Here is a 17,320-nt window from a genome sequence, read left to right on the forward strand (position 1 = left end):
GCTGCTCTGCTATCCCATATATATAATTACGTTCCAAAATATGTGGAAAACAGGTGTTTTGTCCAGAATGCAAACCTGCAATCCATCCTGGAGGCCGTCAAGTGCAGATAGATAATATAGGCTGATCATTTTAACATAGCTCATGAAATGAAATGCCAAAGATTCTCAGAGCTGTGAAACATCTGGAACCAAAGACGACTTGAAGACAAACTGCAAAGTAAAACGTTTCTGCATCATTAATCTTCTGAACGTGTCATTTAATATGTTTAAAGACATTTTGACACCATGAAACACCATGTTAAATATTTTTTTAATAGATGCAGCTATTTCTTTAAAAAAAAAAGTATGCTGTACTTTCTATAGATGTTGTCATTTGTAAAGACATAACTCCATCTATGAAAAATAACATAAATATACATATACACATAAATCTGAACAAAATGACATGGTAGGTAGTGTGAGTGTGCTTTAATAAAACGCTAGGTAGGTTAGCTGCACCAAGAAAAGTAATTTCTGAGGTAATATATGAGCGCATGGGAATTATTTGAGTCATTCCCTTGAAAAAATGCTATTGCCTGATGTTAGAACATCCTGGAGAATAAAACAATAGAAAGATTTTATCTGATAAGTAAAAAACTCATTATGTCTCATTACAAAGTCATACATCAACTAAATACAGGTCTCTTTGGGTCTTTAGTTCATATTCTGTTAAATCAAGCTATTTCTGTGTCTTTAAAGATTTCTGCAAAAGACCCTTTACACCACTTTAAATGATATATTCTTGTGTAAAGTCAGAGGCAGGAGCAGCAGGTCAGAAAGGTCCCAGTTATAAAACCTGGCTTCTATGGGCTCCTTTACAATATATTTATGGCATGTCTGTCTTTTATTTGTGGGGTTAAAGGTAATACATCTATGCACACTGGCCTGCAGTACCATAGCCCTTAAAAAAATCCATTTCATTGACACCAAAACAGCCTACTTTTTCTCAGACGGGATTCAATTTCAGTGTAACTAGTCTTGCTACTTAGTCTTAGTGATCATGATTTCTTCCTTAGAGATAAGTTTTCTCCCAATGACAAATAATGTAAGGAATTAAAAACAAAAGGAACGAAATAAAAAACCCAAAAGAATGAAACTATAGAGAAAACTGTTAGCAATGAGAAAATGCAAAGAGAAATAAGAGAGAAATACTGTATGAGAAAAGGACAAGTAGAAAAATAGAAGAATAAACATCCAAACTTGCATTGCAACAAGCCAGTGCATGGGCTCTTTTTACTGCAAGCACATGTTTTAGTCCATGAAGTTTGGGCTTCAGTTGCAGACAACCAACAAACCCAACCGATGCTAGGAGTAAAAACAAGATACTGATGTTGCTGCAGTTATTCTGTGAATGCTGTAATATTCAATGAATAATGCACAGACTCTAGAATAAAAAATGAGGACAGGATGCTTGGAGCTCCAATTGGACATTTGCATGCAGTGTTAATGTAGAAGGAGAAACAGAGTGAATGTGCGATGGTGGAATATATAGTTATAACTGCTTTAGATATCACAGGCATGCACACCACAGGTGATTGCTTTGGTGGAGTGGTTGGTCACTCAAGTGGTGAAGGCTCGGGGTTGCTGATTGGAAGGATCGGGTTCAAGCACCAGCTCTGCTAATTTGCCTCATTGGGCCCTTGAGCAAGGCCTTCAACCCTCTTTGTTCCAAGTGTGCTCCATCATGGCTGACCCTACAATCAGATGCCAACTTCCAAAGCTGGTATATGCAAAAATAACTATATTTCACTGTGCTGTAATTTACAAGTGACAAAAATAAAGGCTTCTATCTCTTTAAGACTAAATGCAAACTGGCCTAACCTAACATTTAATTCAAATGTGGCAATTAAATGGGTCTGTATTTAATATAGAAACGTGTCTGTATTATACATAACTTTTGGTGAAATTCAAAATATTTCAAAGGATCAAAAATATATATATATATATATATATATATATATATATATATATATATATATATATATATATATATATATATATATATAAAGATCTTATCATTTATATCTTATACTCTTTGCACTGCTCCTAGTAAAAGTTCACATTGATAATAAAATACAACTAATGACCAATAAAGCACTAGATGGTCTTGTACCATATTATGTAGGCGAAATTTTGGTCTATTATGATCCACCATGCCTGCATCCATCAAAAGGTGTGCGCTGTTTATTAGAACCAAGCATAATGAAGACTACAGCAGGAGGCAGAGCTTTTTCCTTCAAAGCTCCCACACACACACAGTCATGGAACAGCCTAGTAATTAGTGCTTAAGGCTCAGACACAGTCTCAATCTCTAAGTCTAGATTGAAAATGTATTTGTTAATTCACATTTATTGCTAAAAAGCTTTTCTGTTTAGTAAAGAGAAATTCAGATGATGCCTGTGATAACCTCTGACTCTCCTGCTTTTCCTTTTAGTTATGCTATCATAACTACTCCTGCTGTAGTACCTATTTACACTCGGATCACATTGTGTATCACCATTAGAGGACAAGATACCTAATAAAATTCTCTCTCTCTCTCTCTCTCTCTCTCTCTCTCTCTCTCTCTCATTCTCTCTCTCTCTCACTCTCTCTCTCACTCTCTCTCTCATTCTCTCTCTCTCTCTCTCTCTCTCTCTCTCTCTCTCTCTCTCTCGTTCTCGTTATTTGTTGCACATGTAATTTGACTGCGGCATGATTATTGGTGCCAGACAGGCTGGTTGGTTGGAGTATTTTGGAAACTGCTGATCTCCTGGGATTTTCATGCACAACAGTCTTCAGAGTTAGCTCAAACTAGTCTGTCCGTTCTCCTTTGACCTTTCTCATCAACAAGGTTTTTTCTTTCACCCACAGAACTGCCACTCACTGGACGCCTTTTGTTCTTTGGATTGTTCTGTGCACTTTTTCACTACATACTATTGAATATGAAATTCTTAGGAGATCAGCAGTTTTTGAAATATTCAAACCAGCCTGTCAACAATCATTTCATGGCCACTGATTTACTGGTTTGATGTGAACAATAACTGATGCTATTGACCAGTATCTATGTGATTTTATGCATTGTGCTTCTGCCACATGATTGGCTGATGGGATAACTACATGAAGGTGCAGATGTATGTGTATTAAAGTAACCAGTGAGTGGATAAAATATATTGATATTGATTATCTCCATTAAATGAAGTGTGAATTGTTAATGCCATGTTTGAGACCTGTTGAATTTGATAAAATAAGTGGAATAATTAAAATACTAAAATGAGTGAAATAACTTGAACAGGCAACAGCATTATTTTTACAGTTATAAAGAGTGATTCGGGATGATATATTCATTTATAAACTGTGACATATGTTATGACCTTTCACATTTTCCGGTTATAGATACAGGTAAAATTGCCAATATTATGATCTTTATTTTTATATAGCAAAGACCTCATTCTTTTATTCCAGATGGTAAGTGGACTAAATCTGGAATGTTATATTCAGCAAGAACATATTGGTGTGATGGTCAGGTGTGCAAAAATATTTGTCCATATAATGTGTCTTGAATGTGGGCAAATATAGTAATATTTTATTATTCTTGTTTTGGCAGCTTTTACACATAAGCTTTTTTTGTATTGTATTGTATTGTATTGTATTGGGAGATAATTTAAAGATTGGCAGATAATCAAAATATAAATGCATAACATTGGAAAAAATATCTTCCAATAGAAACGTTATTGATATTAATAAAATGTATAGAAATTGGTTGATTAATCATATATTTTTTGTTTTTTGTAATTCCATAATGGAAAATTTTCACTATTTTAACTATTATTTAAAAAAATCAGTTAAATTTCACAGTTATTCCAATCAATTTATTCCAGAATAAAGAAGCAATAACTGTTGGTTTAATCATACTTGTGTCTCTCTGTCTGCCTTTTTACACACTAACCCCAGAAATCCGGACTCTCGTGCTGAGCAGGCCTGTGTTGAATCTGTGTGGCATATGGTGTGTTGCCACTGAGGTTTTGGCCTTAGGCCAGTTACTGCACTACATTCAAAATTCATTTAGCAAAAAGATGCGATGGTTGCAGGCCCAGTAAAAGCAGCTCCTGCTGTGTCTGATGCAATAGTTTGGAGTTTAGAGGACCAGCAATGGCAGCAGGTTTTCCTAAGAGCCTCCCTAGGCCTTCATAATTGATTCAGTGTGTTGTGTGGCTCCTGACACTCACTGATGTGCTACACAGCGCTTAACTGAAAGAAAACATTCTTGTAAAAAAAAAAAAAAAAAGTTGATCACTTATATAGATATTTATTGTACAAAAGTTGTTAAAAGTATACTACAAACTAACCTAAACATTTTTTAAATCTTGGTCATTTTATGTAAAATACACAGCCTCCATGTTCATAAAAATGATATAATAGCTTAATATCTTAAGTAAATAATGGAGTAATAATGGTGTCTCTAATGTTGATGAGGTGGCACTTTTGTACATTTAGTATGTAGGTAGATAGATGCCAGTACATCACACTTACTAAAGTATGGTGATAAAGATGAAAAAAAAAAGAAGCAAATTTCATTATTACTGAATTAAGCTGGATACAGCATACAAAGGCATTTGTATGCAGAAGCTTATACTGCCCCCTGCCGCCACACAGCAGAACAGCATGTTAGGAAAAACATCTGCTTATTGCATTAGCTTAAATAAGATGACTCAGTTTCTATTGACATCTCAGCCTTTCATGACCTTCCAGTTTGATCGCATGCTGCAAACATAGAGCCAGAGCCCAGGCAAGACACAGATAACTTTCAGTCTTCATATTTTAATCACATTCTTTTAAGATTATTTACATACAGCTATATTTTATGTTCTTTCATTCTGACACACAATTCACACAGGCATAATATGTATGTGAAGTCATCTATCAGGCGAGAAGAAAGAAAGAAATAGTACATTCAGATGCATTTGGAATAACACTGACACTGAAACAAATGATTTTTTTGGACGGTGTTCATAATAATCACATTAGAAAAGTAGATATTGAGTAATTGTGTTACCAGAATAATTTAGGCTGCTTACATTATTTCATAGTACAGTTCATAGTACATTTACAAAGTAATTTCAGACAGACATAAAGTACCTCAAAAAGTAATGATTTAACCCTCATTGGATATAAAGAGGAGACATCTTTTTTTGTCTTGTTTATTTAATCCATCTTCATTTTCCTTTGACCTCTCTCATCAACAAGGCCACCATTTCCACCCATGAAACAGTTGCTGATTGGCTGATTAGACAACTGCATGATTGTGTACAGGTGTTCCTATGTGGAACTTTTATATTTATATATAAATTTACACAAAACTTAAAATCAGTTAAGCTCAGTGTCAGTGTGCTCTAAGTAAGGTGCAAATAGAAATAAAAGGATTATTCATGCAAAATCTAGTGCTGAGACATCCAACTCCAAAACAAGGTTTATTTTTTTTAAAAATACACCTAAAAAAAACATAATAGGCAGCATAACTACATATTTCATGGTTATCTGCTTGAGTTACAGATAAAAAAAATAGTTTTTGGTTATGATGTAGTCATTCATGTGGAAACCCTCATGACAACTCTGTCATTTTGGGAAAGGCCATATCTCTTTGGCCTTTGAGCTATGTATATTGTACATCTATATTATCAGGAAAGAAGGTGCTAAGAGGAGAGGATCTGCACATCACTCATTGACTTTAATAGCAGGTTCAATTCGCAGGAAGAGAATGAGACTGTCTCTAATAACTAACTACCCTCTGTTAAGTTTGCACCCCATGTAAAAAGAAAGTCTGAGAGTGATGTCACTGTGAATTGATTGTGTAATTCATTTAAAAAAAAAAAAAAAAAAAATTCAGGCAAAACTGATTGTATAGGACTTTTTAAGGAGACATTTTAGGAGTTTTTTCCCCCCCAACTAATTTGTTTAAATATTTGATTGGTTTGAGTTGAATGTGTCTAATGTATTACGTTGTCACTCTTCCCATAGTTTTACACTGAGTATAGCCAATATAATTCCTCAAAAAAGCACATATAAATGTTTTTCATCACAAATCCATACAAACGAATGACGAAAGTTTCTTTTTAAATGGAGATCAGTCCTGAAAATATAAAAGAAAATTTTCTTTTAAATTATGGACCAGGCCTGGAATTTCTTTTAAAATTGGGACCAGGCCTGAAATCACTTCAAGGTAGATATATGAAGAAGATATATTAAAAAAAAAACTGCAGGTATCAAAACTTCACAGAGCAATGTACAAGAAGCATCCTTCCTCTATGTATTTGGAATTTACTGCAAGGTGATTTAATCGAAACATTGTAACATTAAAAAAAAAAAAACAACAAAAAAAAACAATGGAATACCGCCATTAATCTGGACCTTCCCCAGTCTCTAGGACTGTTTTCTGCTTACACCTCTGCCCCATTACAAGGGTGTTGTCATTACTGGTGCCCAAGCAGTTTGGAGAAAAATCCAGCATTTTTGGCATGTTTGGACTGAGGTTCTCCACTCACTTTCTCCAGGCCCAGCTCACCTTCCAGATGTTCAAGCTCAGACTGGTCCAGCAACTCAAAGTCCTCAGCCTCACTGTCTGTGTTTTCAGCAATCGCTGACTCTAGTCGTTCTTGTATGGCAGCAGTGACGGCCGCTGTGATGGCGTTCTCGGCCGTCTTCTGAAGAAGTCCCAAAGCTTGAGTCACCACAGCCTCGTCCCCCACACCTGTCCCTCGAGCCTCTCTATGCTGGGGGATGGATGTGATGGGCAGGCCAATGCTCAGGTCATCATCATCCCCATTTGTCCCTGTGCCGTTATCCACAGAGGGAAAGTCAGTGAGGCCACTGGAGAACACCTCCTCCTCACTACGATGATCTAGATCTAAATCAGAGGAAAGAAGAAAGTTTCATTACAACTGTAATATACTGCTTATCTAGACCTTCATAAGCAAGGAGTTTCCTTTAACTGCAACAGCAAAGAACAGATAAAACTCCATATAAAGGAACTGAAAGGACAGACAAGCTCACCCTCTGAGTTCTCTGTCTGAGGTGTGTGTCCCTCTGATAAGTTAAAGGTGCCGTTATCAGTCCACGTTACTTCAGAGACTTCTGTGTCTGATACAGACAGCTCCCTACACACCGTGGAGTCCAGCTATAACAAAGCATACGCATCAGTTCCTCTCTCCATTCACATTCAAAAGGCTGCCAAAAGGTTAAAAAGTTCACCCACCTTTGGGAACATTGAGGACAGATCAGCTTCAATGCTTTCTTTCTCAGCCTCTGCTTGGAGCAATCTCTTTTCTGGGTTAGAGAAAAACAAATAACTGCAATTCTCATTTGCCGTTATCAGTTACCATGAATTAAGATAAATCTGTTGTGTACGTATGCATGTTCTGGTTAATCAGATAGAACAAACTTGATTACCGTGATTCTCTTTAATCTTTTGCAGGAAGTGCCCCACTCCAAAGTTCAGTTTCTGCAGAACTGGTTCCAGCCACATCCCAAATTCGTGTGATGACACAAGAGGCCACAGGAAAATGCCTAGCACTGAGGCAATTGGATGAAAAGAACAATAACATGCATCACAATCTGCAAGAACTAGAGAAACTGAAGAAACATTACCTATGTCTTGGCTGTAAAATTGCTTTTGAAATATGCTGCTCAACTTCGTCACTAGCAGTTCTTTTCACACGGATCAATAAACCATCTATATTCCAACAATTAGTGAGTAAATCTGATGCACTTACCTATCATATATGAAATAACAACTCCTGGAATGTAATTGCCCAGTATGGCTAAGCAAAAGCACAAGCTACATACCAGAAGGCAAAACTGCAACAAGAAAAAAATGCAGGATCTTAATATTATATTCCTGCTGCATAACATAACCAGATCCATCGTTCAATATTAGCTATGCCTTCACCTTCCCCGGATTCTGCTGTTTGAAAGACGACGTCTCCGCAAGGAACAGCTTGATACTCATCCAGCAGTCTGTAAACTGAGCTTCTGCTCTAGACCTGCTCTCCTGACTGGAGTCCACCAGCTCCCAACTGCAGTCAGAAAAACAATGTAAGGGTTAGTAGTCTCATCACAGAATCAGAGCAAATAGCATTAATGTTAAACCTGGTCCTTAAACACCACAGGTCATTAGTGCCATGCTAATTCACAACTTACAGCAATATAACTGACTCACTTACTGTCAGAACCTGCTAGTATAGATATAGTTTGAGGCCTTTTTAAAATAAAAATAACGCTACTTAGAAGTAGCCTCTTCCGTTTTTTCCCCAGTTACTTTCCTCTATAAGACAAGGCTGCTGTAGTTTAACTACCGCCACAGTAGCTTCTCATTAACTGGATTCATGGAATTCCTCTCTTGCTAATACTGATCATTAACATGCCTCTTTGAAACATGTTCTTCACATGTAACATTAAGCCATAATGCATGTCTGTGGTTGAAAGATTTAGGGTTTCACATTAATATTTTTAATATACCTTAATATTTTTGAGTGAGTACATAGTGTGTGTCTGTGTGTGTGCGTGCAAAATATGTCATCTGGTTTCACCTCCTATAGCTTCAAGAGCACTTTGCTTGCACAATCTAAGTACTCTTGCTACCTCATTTACTACTCTCTACTTCCAATACTATCTATCTGCTTCAAAAATAAGAGGAAAAATATAAGGTCAGTGATTTACATGCACAACAATCTATAGTTTTTCTATAGAGTGGAAATTGAGTTGGCATTACCATTTGCATTGATTAAAGATCACAGGAGAATGGGCAAAAACTTTCTAGTTCATAGAAAGGGTAATGTAACCACCACTCTTATGTGATGAGTAGAACTGCATCTCAGAATGCATGTCAAAACTTGAAGGAGATGAGCTACAACAGCAGAAGACCACACCAGGTCTCTCATCTGTCAGTCAAGAGCAGCAATCTGAGGCTACACTGGGAATAGGTTTATTGAAAGTAGGCATTTGAAGATTGGAAAAAGACCAGGTGATGTTTTTTTCCAATCTTCAGCTGTTCATTTTTTGTTAGTCTGTGCTCACTGTAGCCTGAGAACAGAGGCACACTTTGGGTTCCTTAACACCAATTTAGCTTCTACTGAATATTACAGCCTATCTGAGTATCGTTGGAGACCATATGCATCCCTTTATAACTTTATCCATGACTTTAACCAAGTTTATGTCCAGCATGATAATGTACCATGTCACAAAGCCCTTTCATAAGTCCTTTCATCTGGTTCCATGAACATTATAGTGAGTTCTATGAATTTCAGTAGCCTCCCCAGTCACTAGAACACCATTGGGCAGTGGCTGAACAGGAGAAGTGTCATGCAATCATGTCTGGCTAGTATTAACACAGTGTTCTTAAAAATCCAGGAAGCCTGTGTAGTGTATTTTTGTGATAATAGTTCATTAAAAAATTACACCGTGTTTCCAGCAAAATTGGATATTTCAGACTAATGTCTTGCATCAGCTTGGCAAGAAAACTCCTTCTGAATTTGTGGGAGGTGTTGATGTTGATGTCAGCTGATGTCAAACAAAAGTACTACATGTCCAGTTTTTCTGGAAATTGTGCACTAAACACAATGTTTAACCTACACCATATCTACTATTCCTTCATAACTATAGTATACACACTATATGGGCAAAGGTTTATGAACTGGACCATCACACTCATATGTGGGCAGCAAAACACCTTAACCACTGAGCATCACACTCATATGTGGGGTTTCCACTGAGCATCACACTCATCTGTGTTTAAGGTGTTTGACTACTGATAAGTTCAAATACCAGGACCACAAAGATGCCACTACTGGGCCCCTGACTAGGGCCCTTAACCCTCAAATGCTCAGCTGTGTAAATGAGATATATGCAAGTCATTCTGAATAAGGGCATCTGCCAAAAGCCATAAATGTAAAACTGTTGGTGCCAATTTTGCAATTGTATAGAATGTACAATATTCTAGTGCAAAGCCTTCCCAAATACCAGAGGCTGTTATAGCAGCAAAGGGGCGGACCAACTTTAGAATAGGATGTTCAACACCACACATGGGTATGATGGTCAGGTCCAAATACTTTTGCTCACATAGGGTATAGAACAATAGACTATGGCTTTGAAATGGATTCCCAAAAATTGGGCCCTAATGAAATTCACAGCAATGTACAAGCGCATTCCACTCAGTAGGGATTTTTAAGAGAGGTATAGAAGAATATAGCATGGGTGGTTACAGATCATTAGGAGGGGCAATTGGTCTAAGGACCTCTGAGGAACTCTTTGCAGTGCCTGTTTAATCTCAGATATGTAGCCTATTACATGTTTTTATGTCAGTGAAGGTGGACTAATTCAACATTGTAGGTTTTCTCACTGAAAATTTTCATCAAGAACCTAGCTATCTAACATCAGGATTTCAGTTACACAAGATAAAGACCATTAGGACTGTCTCATACATCCCATAATATATACACCATGAATGTAAAGTCACAGAATCTGAACCGAATTCAGAGATGTTATTGATGTTATAAAAACAATGCTTAATCTTTATCCTACATTGAATGATAAAAACAAATTTTAAAACAATTATTTTGCAAGAAAGAAGACAGAGACATCACAGAGATTACTCAAATATTCATAATGGATGTATAATATACTGATACATAGTAAGGTAGGGAAGAAGGTTTAGGGTTTACTCATCCATTCCTGCTGCTAAGCCATGAAAGTGTGATCATATAAATTATACATGTTCAACCCCTTAGACTTGCAGAGCCCATCAGCAAGTTGAGATATTTCTACTACCTACTATTGTCTATTCATTTCAGTGTAGTTGTTGATTACTAGTAGCTGTAGTAATGTTTTCCATGTAACATTTGAATAAAAGGTTATTAGGACACTGAAACGAAATACAAAAGAGGTCGAAAAAAAATACAACTAAAAAGTCCTAAGCTTACGAAAATATTTAGTTGTTGAAAGGAAAAATAATATTTAGAAACAAATGCATATAATATATGGATGATAATAGGTATGGAAACAGCAAACAGCCTTCAATGTGGAGAACTTGGTGATGTTAGACAAAAAATACTAATGTATTCTGAGAGTTGAGATGGAGATGTGTGTACTGAATGATCCACTTTCTCTCATCACAGGACTCCTTGGCAGGAGGACAGTATCTATTAGGGAAAATCATGTCCTTTATCATGCTGTGACTCTGCCTCAACAAAGATGTCTCAACAACTGCACTCCAGACTCCCATAACTAACATGCTAATGATAATACAAGAGATACTAGTCCAAGCAAATGTACATTCTCACAATTAGTCGAAAACATGGGCACTTGGCGTTATGAGACACTTCCACGAAATGTAACCCACCTGCCACCCATCGTGTTCCAGGCCTAAACACCAAATGGACGCAATTTCCTGTGAAATTGATCACATGCAGCCAAATGGCAGGTGTGACTATGAAGCAATGTGGCTCACATTAGCATTTCACCATCTACAGGCAGGCTCACGCAGCACTACATTAGCTCTGGTGCCAGAAAAGACGGCTTGCCCAACACAGGGTAGGCTGGGTGGCCAAGCTTCAATGACGTGTGATTCCCACATGATCCAAAGCGGCTTGTAAAAGTGTTAGTGAGGGTCATGTTTTGCTACAAGGAAATGGCAGAAAGCAGTCTGGTCTCCGCTGCCACGTGCTGATTTATAATCAACACACTACAAATATATATCACACGAGCAACTTTAGCATTCCTCAGTAATCTCTCTCTATTATAAGTTTCAATTAACTTGCTTAAATTTGACAACTGTTGACACAAGTGACTAAATACAAGCAGCTGTCTCCTATACTAATCTTTACATCGACATTAAAAACAACACGTCTGAGAATCTAACAAGCCTAGTGACAGGAGGTAAAAATAGCAGGAAAGCAACAGCTGACAAATGTGAAGAATGGCACTGAAAACACTACAACCTTTGCCTCTCTCATAGACCAAAGGGTACACTGTTTTTTGTCATCACAATAGATAGGTTCCCTAGTACAACACAAACACTTGTTGCTTCCAACACACCAACAAAAACTAATGCTAGAAGGTTCCACTAACTTATGGCATTCAAACAAGTAATTGTAACTAAAATTAATCTGCTACCTCAGTCATTGTATGACAGGTACGTCATGGAGACAGCATGGTCTCTTGGTGATGTGGTGAAGCTTTCTAAAGATGTGCTGGATGTAATGAAGTAGACATTTTAATATGTTATCATTTCTATATTAAGCATCATTTTAAAGGGGAAAAAAACATATTTGCCTTGTGAATAATTACAGCGCTACATTAATTATAGAAACGATAACATATTAGAAAGACTGTACTTCATTACATCCAGTACCTTTTACCAAAAACATTACCATATTAACAATTGTTAAATTACAACACATTTTAAAAATGTGAGCATTAGATTTTGTGGAACATCCACCAAACAAGTCTCTATGAATGACTTACTATAAAAATGATTACATATTAAACAAGTACATTAATACGAGACTCATATTTACATTTTTCTTTACTCTGTAATTATACCTCAGTACCCCTTTTTTCTCATAATCTGATGACAGCCCTTTTACCTTATCCCTGATCCAAGATTTTCTTCCATCATCTCTCAGACTGTGACCATCAAGTTGTGTGGAAAGTGTTCTTTTTCAATCTTTGAGTGTGAATGCAACCTAAGTTCAATGTTCAAGGCTCTGTGACATGCTATGGTACTTTACATGCCACCCCAAGCCACAGCTGCCACTGTTTATGTGGAGCAAGACCCCAGCTTCACTATTTCTACCAGGACGGTCTAAAAATAGCAGAGCCACACAACATTCCATACCTATCAGACGGAGGAAGACGTGCTGGTTATCGTGTGACACACACGTGACACACATGCCTAACATAGACCCCATTTAAAATTTGTGAGAAAAATGTATCAAATGACACTTTTCTGTATATTGTACCACACACAGCCTGCCTTATGTATGTACATGTCATTGGTGTAGTGTTGCTTATGTGTGTCACATATTATATTTAGAGTATTACACCATTCTTATAAATGACACAAGAGCTATTTTAGTTTGCATTTTAAAGGGATTCACAGTTACTACAATAGATCATGAGAATAAATGGCCATTTTATATGTTCCATTTATAAAAAAAAAAAAAAAAAAAAAAAAAAAAATTCGAATGCCATGGCACTCGTCCTTGTCTAAACAAAAAAATAGAAGAACTTTTTTATTATTTTAATCAATGTGACATAAGCTGGCCTTATGAGACTGATAAATGCAGTGATCATGAGCAAGCACTCTGTAGATATTACACATTGCTCACACAGCCTTCCACAAATCAAGGACTATGTTATACTGGCACACCCCTAACTAAATAGTATTCTTGCCTCTGATTGGTGGAATTGGTGAGCAGCTGCAGTAAGACTAGTAACGAAGTGCAAGCAGTTCAGAAAACATAGAAATGGCAGTGTCATCCTAACCATCACACATGTCACATGCTGACAGATGGCCAGACAAATACAGGTCTCAAATTTCACAACACTACTGCTTCTAGAACAAACAAAATCAGCAGTACTGAATGAGCGTTTTGGCAGCAAGAAATGCTGTCAGACCACTTACATTCTAACACATTGGTTCTCAAACCCCTTTAACTATAAAATTTCACATTCCACAGACCTACTCAGTGCACATATCACTGACGCTTGCCTACAAAGCCAAAAATGGACCAGCATGCTCTTACTACTCCTCACACTGCACCTCGCTCCTTCCGATCTACTAGCACTGCTTAACTGGTCCCACCATCTCTCAGGTAGGTATACATCTAGACTCTTCTCTGTTCTGGCACCAAGGTGGTGGAATGAACTTCCCCTAGATGTCCGAACAGCCGAGTCACTGACTGTCTTCAAATGCCGGATGAAGACCTACCTAGTCCTGAAACTACCTCTAAAATTTACCGTTTGTTTTATGTATTGTTGTATGTTGAATTTTTTTAAAAAAAAAAGGAAAAAAAAAAAAGATCCTCCCAATGCAGTTTTTAGGCTGATGATACAAGTCTGTGACCTACTGAACCAGTGTTAATGTATTCATTGACTTCAAAGCACTCTTGTACGTCACTTTGGATAAGGGCATCTGCCAAATCCCGGAAATGTAAATGCAAATGATATTTAAATGTATTAAATTATATATTTTTTCTATTTATAATTATTTATTCTATTTATTAGTCACAGAGCTTTCTATTCCTAAAATTTTTCAGTTACAGGACACATTAAGTCAAGCTGATTATTTATAGGCTGTGTTTTTTTTTTTTTTTTTTATTTACTCAAGTGTGTATTAACTCAGTTAACATGAACAATCAAATCAGCTAATGACTTTATAATCTTATTAATAAACATAGTAACTTGGAAAATTGCAGGTTGTGATATGTGCAAGAGCACGTAGGCCCACTTTGCATGTTATCCCTGTGCAGGGCAAGGAATGCCTGACATGAAGCTTGACTATGCTCCACTTCTCTGGTGGCCAATCAAAATCAGAGCGCTGAGGAGGAGTTGCAAAATTTTCAGCCAGAAGCACTTGGGAAGAGAGGCCTCCAGTCATGCTTTTGGTTATAACACATACTTTAAGCCACTGTTTAGCCATGAATGCCACATACACATATCAACACTGATACCTACACCCTCAAACTCACACATAGACACACTTCATTTTTTTTGTCATCTCACTATGCTGGAACATCCCTTTGTCTAAACACCCTAGGTAAGAGGTATGTGCCAATCATTAGAATTTCTGTTAATGGGCACGCATTAAGCTTAAGTAGTAGAGTAGAGGCTATATTGATTTTAGTTAGAAAACTATTGCTTCACTTTAGCAACACTTGTTTTTGGTTTTACTTTGCTCGGTCCTTTAGTGCCATCCATGGTCCAGCCCCTGTTTTATTTTTCATTGATTTGTGGATGTTCAAGACTGTTTACTGTTTTCAGCATTGTGTCACGTACATTCTTTTCTGTTGACCAGCCATATGGCATTAAAAGAATGGCTCTGTATATACATAAAAACATACTGAGACACATTCCTCTGGTGTGTGTGAAATCCTTTTGATTGCCGGTTGTCTACTCTCATAAACCATCAGACAGTAAAATGTTACAGGACCCATTTAACCCTAGACCTTAACCACAAACATAAATGTTGTGATTTCCACCACTGTACCTAATAAAAGAAAATGACAGACCCTGGGTTGTGCTTCAGGGACCCCACTTTGAGTTCTAATAAATAACCATAAGTTAAAAATAGCCAACTGTAAATTCTTTTTATTGCTAAAAAATAAATGTTCCATGGATAAAGGCCAAGTTAAAATATTAGCATGAATATAAGCAATACTTAATAGAAATGTTTTTAGGTAGATAGAGGTCATATTTCAAGTAGTCACACTAAACCTTACAAAACTTTGTGCTAATATGAATAAAAAATGTGTTAAATGAGAAAGACTAAACTCTCCTTCATTTAAATGTAGAATTGGGTTAACAGACATCCCGTTTCTGGTAGTCCCAATTTGGGGAACCTGTCTACAACTAGAGCTTTTGCTGTGCATTCAAACCCACATACCTCACCTATTTCACCCCAAACATGAAAGAACTCTAAGTGAGACAGAGACAGAGCAGCAGTGGTGTCTGGTTAATCTGCCATTACACGACTTTGGCCAACAGAGGGGGCTGTTTGTTATTGAAGGGTTCTCATCTTTTCACACTGATTTTTGCTCCATATTATAATTTTACTTGCTAAAATCTTTCTTTTGTTTTGTTTAGTTGTTTTAAATGGCCATTCGGAGCACCTTCAAGAGAAACTGGTTAAGGTTATTCCTCACTAACTTACAACCAATTTCAATATGTATTCATTTTTACCTAAAACATCCAGCAATATTTAGAAAGCATGTGGGGGAAAAAAAAACTCCCTTTAATTTAGTAAGAATGTAGAACCACCTTAAGCAACAATAATGTTTTCTGTAGGAGTCTCAATTCACTGATTTCTAATGGCATTCATTTATGCACAGCCCTCCTATAATCTTGCCACAGCATCGATTTGTGGTGTGCTTGGGATCACTGTCCTGTTGCATGACCCAATTTCGAGCCAGCTGGACAGATGGCCTCACATTTGTCTCAAGAATATGCTGCTATAAAAGGGATTCATCATAATGTTGTTTTGCCAAATAAGTCCAAATCATCATCCATCTGCCATAACGCTTGAATGTTGGTTTAAGCTGTAATAATGTAATAATATGCTGGTGTTTCCCCAAACATGGTGCTGTAGATGATGGCCAAACATCTCCACCTGGGTCTATTCAGACAATTCAAAGGTTATCATTCAAGAACTTTTTGTGGTGCAGTTTTGCAAATCTAAATCATGCAACTTTTTGGATTCTTTTTCCTAGAAACATTTAATGTGCTTACAGAGGCCTGTAGATCACATGGCGTAGGTCTTGGGTTTTTCTCTGAGCATTAAACAGTGTGACATTGGGCTGAATTTGTCGGGACATCAACTCCTGGGAAGATTGGGAACTACCTTGAAGGTTTATAAACAATCCTTCATAATGTATAGTGAATTTCAAATTGTTTGGCCTTCCCAGATTGATGAGAAACACCAATTGTGTCTCTGAGGTCATGGCTGATGTACTTCTGGGCATGATGTGGACACACCTGACTGCTCCAAAACACCAAACTGTGTAAAGATGTGCGTTTATAGCGGCAGTCACACTTCTTGATGATTCAAATGGAATTCTTGGCACTTTCTTAGTAACACCTGGCTGCTAATTACTTTGTTAAAGCTTGTGAAAATAGGTAAGGTGTTATTTTAGTCTTGTTTTAGATTTGGGGGAAGAAATGAATACATATTAACATCTGCTGTATCTTTTGGGTCATCTCAAGTTATTTATTTGTTTATGGAACTTGTTGAGGACCACAATATTGTTATTTAGACCTTGATTTTGTTTTAAATCATACAAATGAAGATGTAGATATATATAAACAGTTATATGTGTGTGTCATGAATACTTTATCCAGAAATCACAGACATAATAATATGTGGATGCTTTAAGGATACCATGGTAACCTATCAAAATCAAATTCTTGCTTTGAACATGCAAGCAACGTGTTGGACATGATAAGGGGTAGGGAGTTTGGGAGAACAGAAGACAACTATTAGGAGTGACAACAACAGTTAGAGCCTGACTGAGATCAACAGTGGCCTGTAAATACA

The 17,320-nt window shown here is 36.9% G+C and overlaps 1 protein-coding gene across 1 annotated transcript in view; it reads right to left on the reverse strand.

Annotated features, from left to right (window-relative positions):
- Nucleotides 1-4,820: 4,820 nt before the first annotated feature.
- The window catches only part of retreg1 (reticulophagy regulator 1), a 15,498-nt gene continuing 2,998 nt past the window's right edge, over nt 4,821-17,320 (reverse strand). The window contains exons 4-9 of the mRNA XM_058395982.1: nt 7,961-8,087; nt 7,785-7,869; nt 7,462-7,584; nt 7,268-7,338; nt 7,066-7,189; nt 4,821-6,919 (exon numbers count right to left, since the gene is read on the reverse strand). Coding sequence (XP_058251965.1) covers nt 6,486-6,919; nt 7,066-7,189; nt 7,268-7,338; nt 7,462-7,584; nt 7,785-7,869; nt 7,961-8,087 — 964 coding nt within the window. The 3' untranslated portion in view covers nt 4,821-6,485. The remainder of the gene's footprint in view (nt 6,920-7,065; nt 7,190-7,267; nt 7,339-7,461; nt 7,585-7,784; nt 7,870-7,960; nt 8,088-17,320) is intronic.

Source organism: Hemibagrus wyckioides, linkage group LG07, assembly GCF_019097595.1.
Source record: "Hemibagrus wyckioides isolate EC202008001 linkage group LG07, SWU_Hwy_1.0, whole genome shotgun sequence".
In the NCBI taxonomy this organism is placed as follows: Eukaryota; Metazoa; Chordata; class Actinopteri; order Siluriformes; family Bagridae; genus Hemibagrus; species Hemibagrus wyckioides.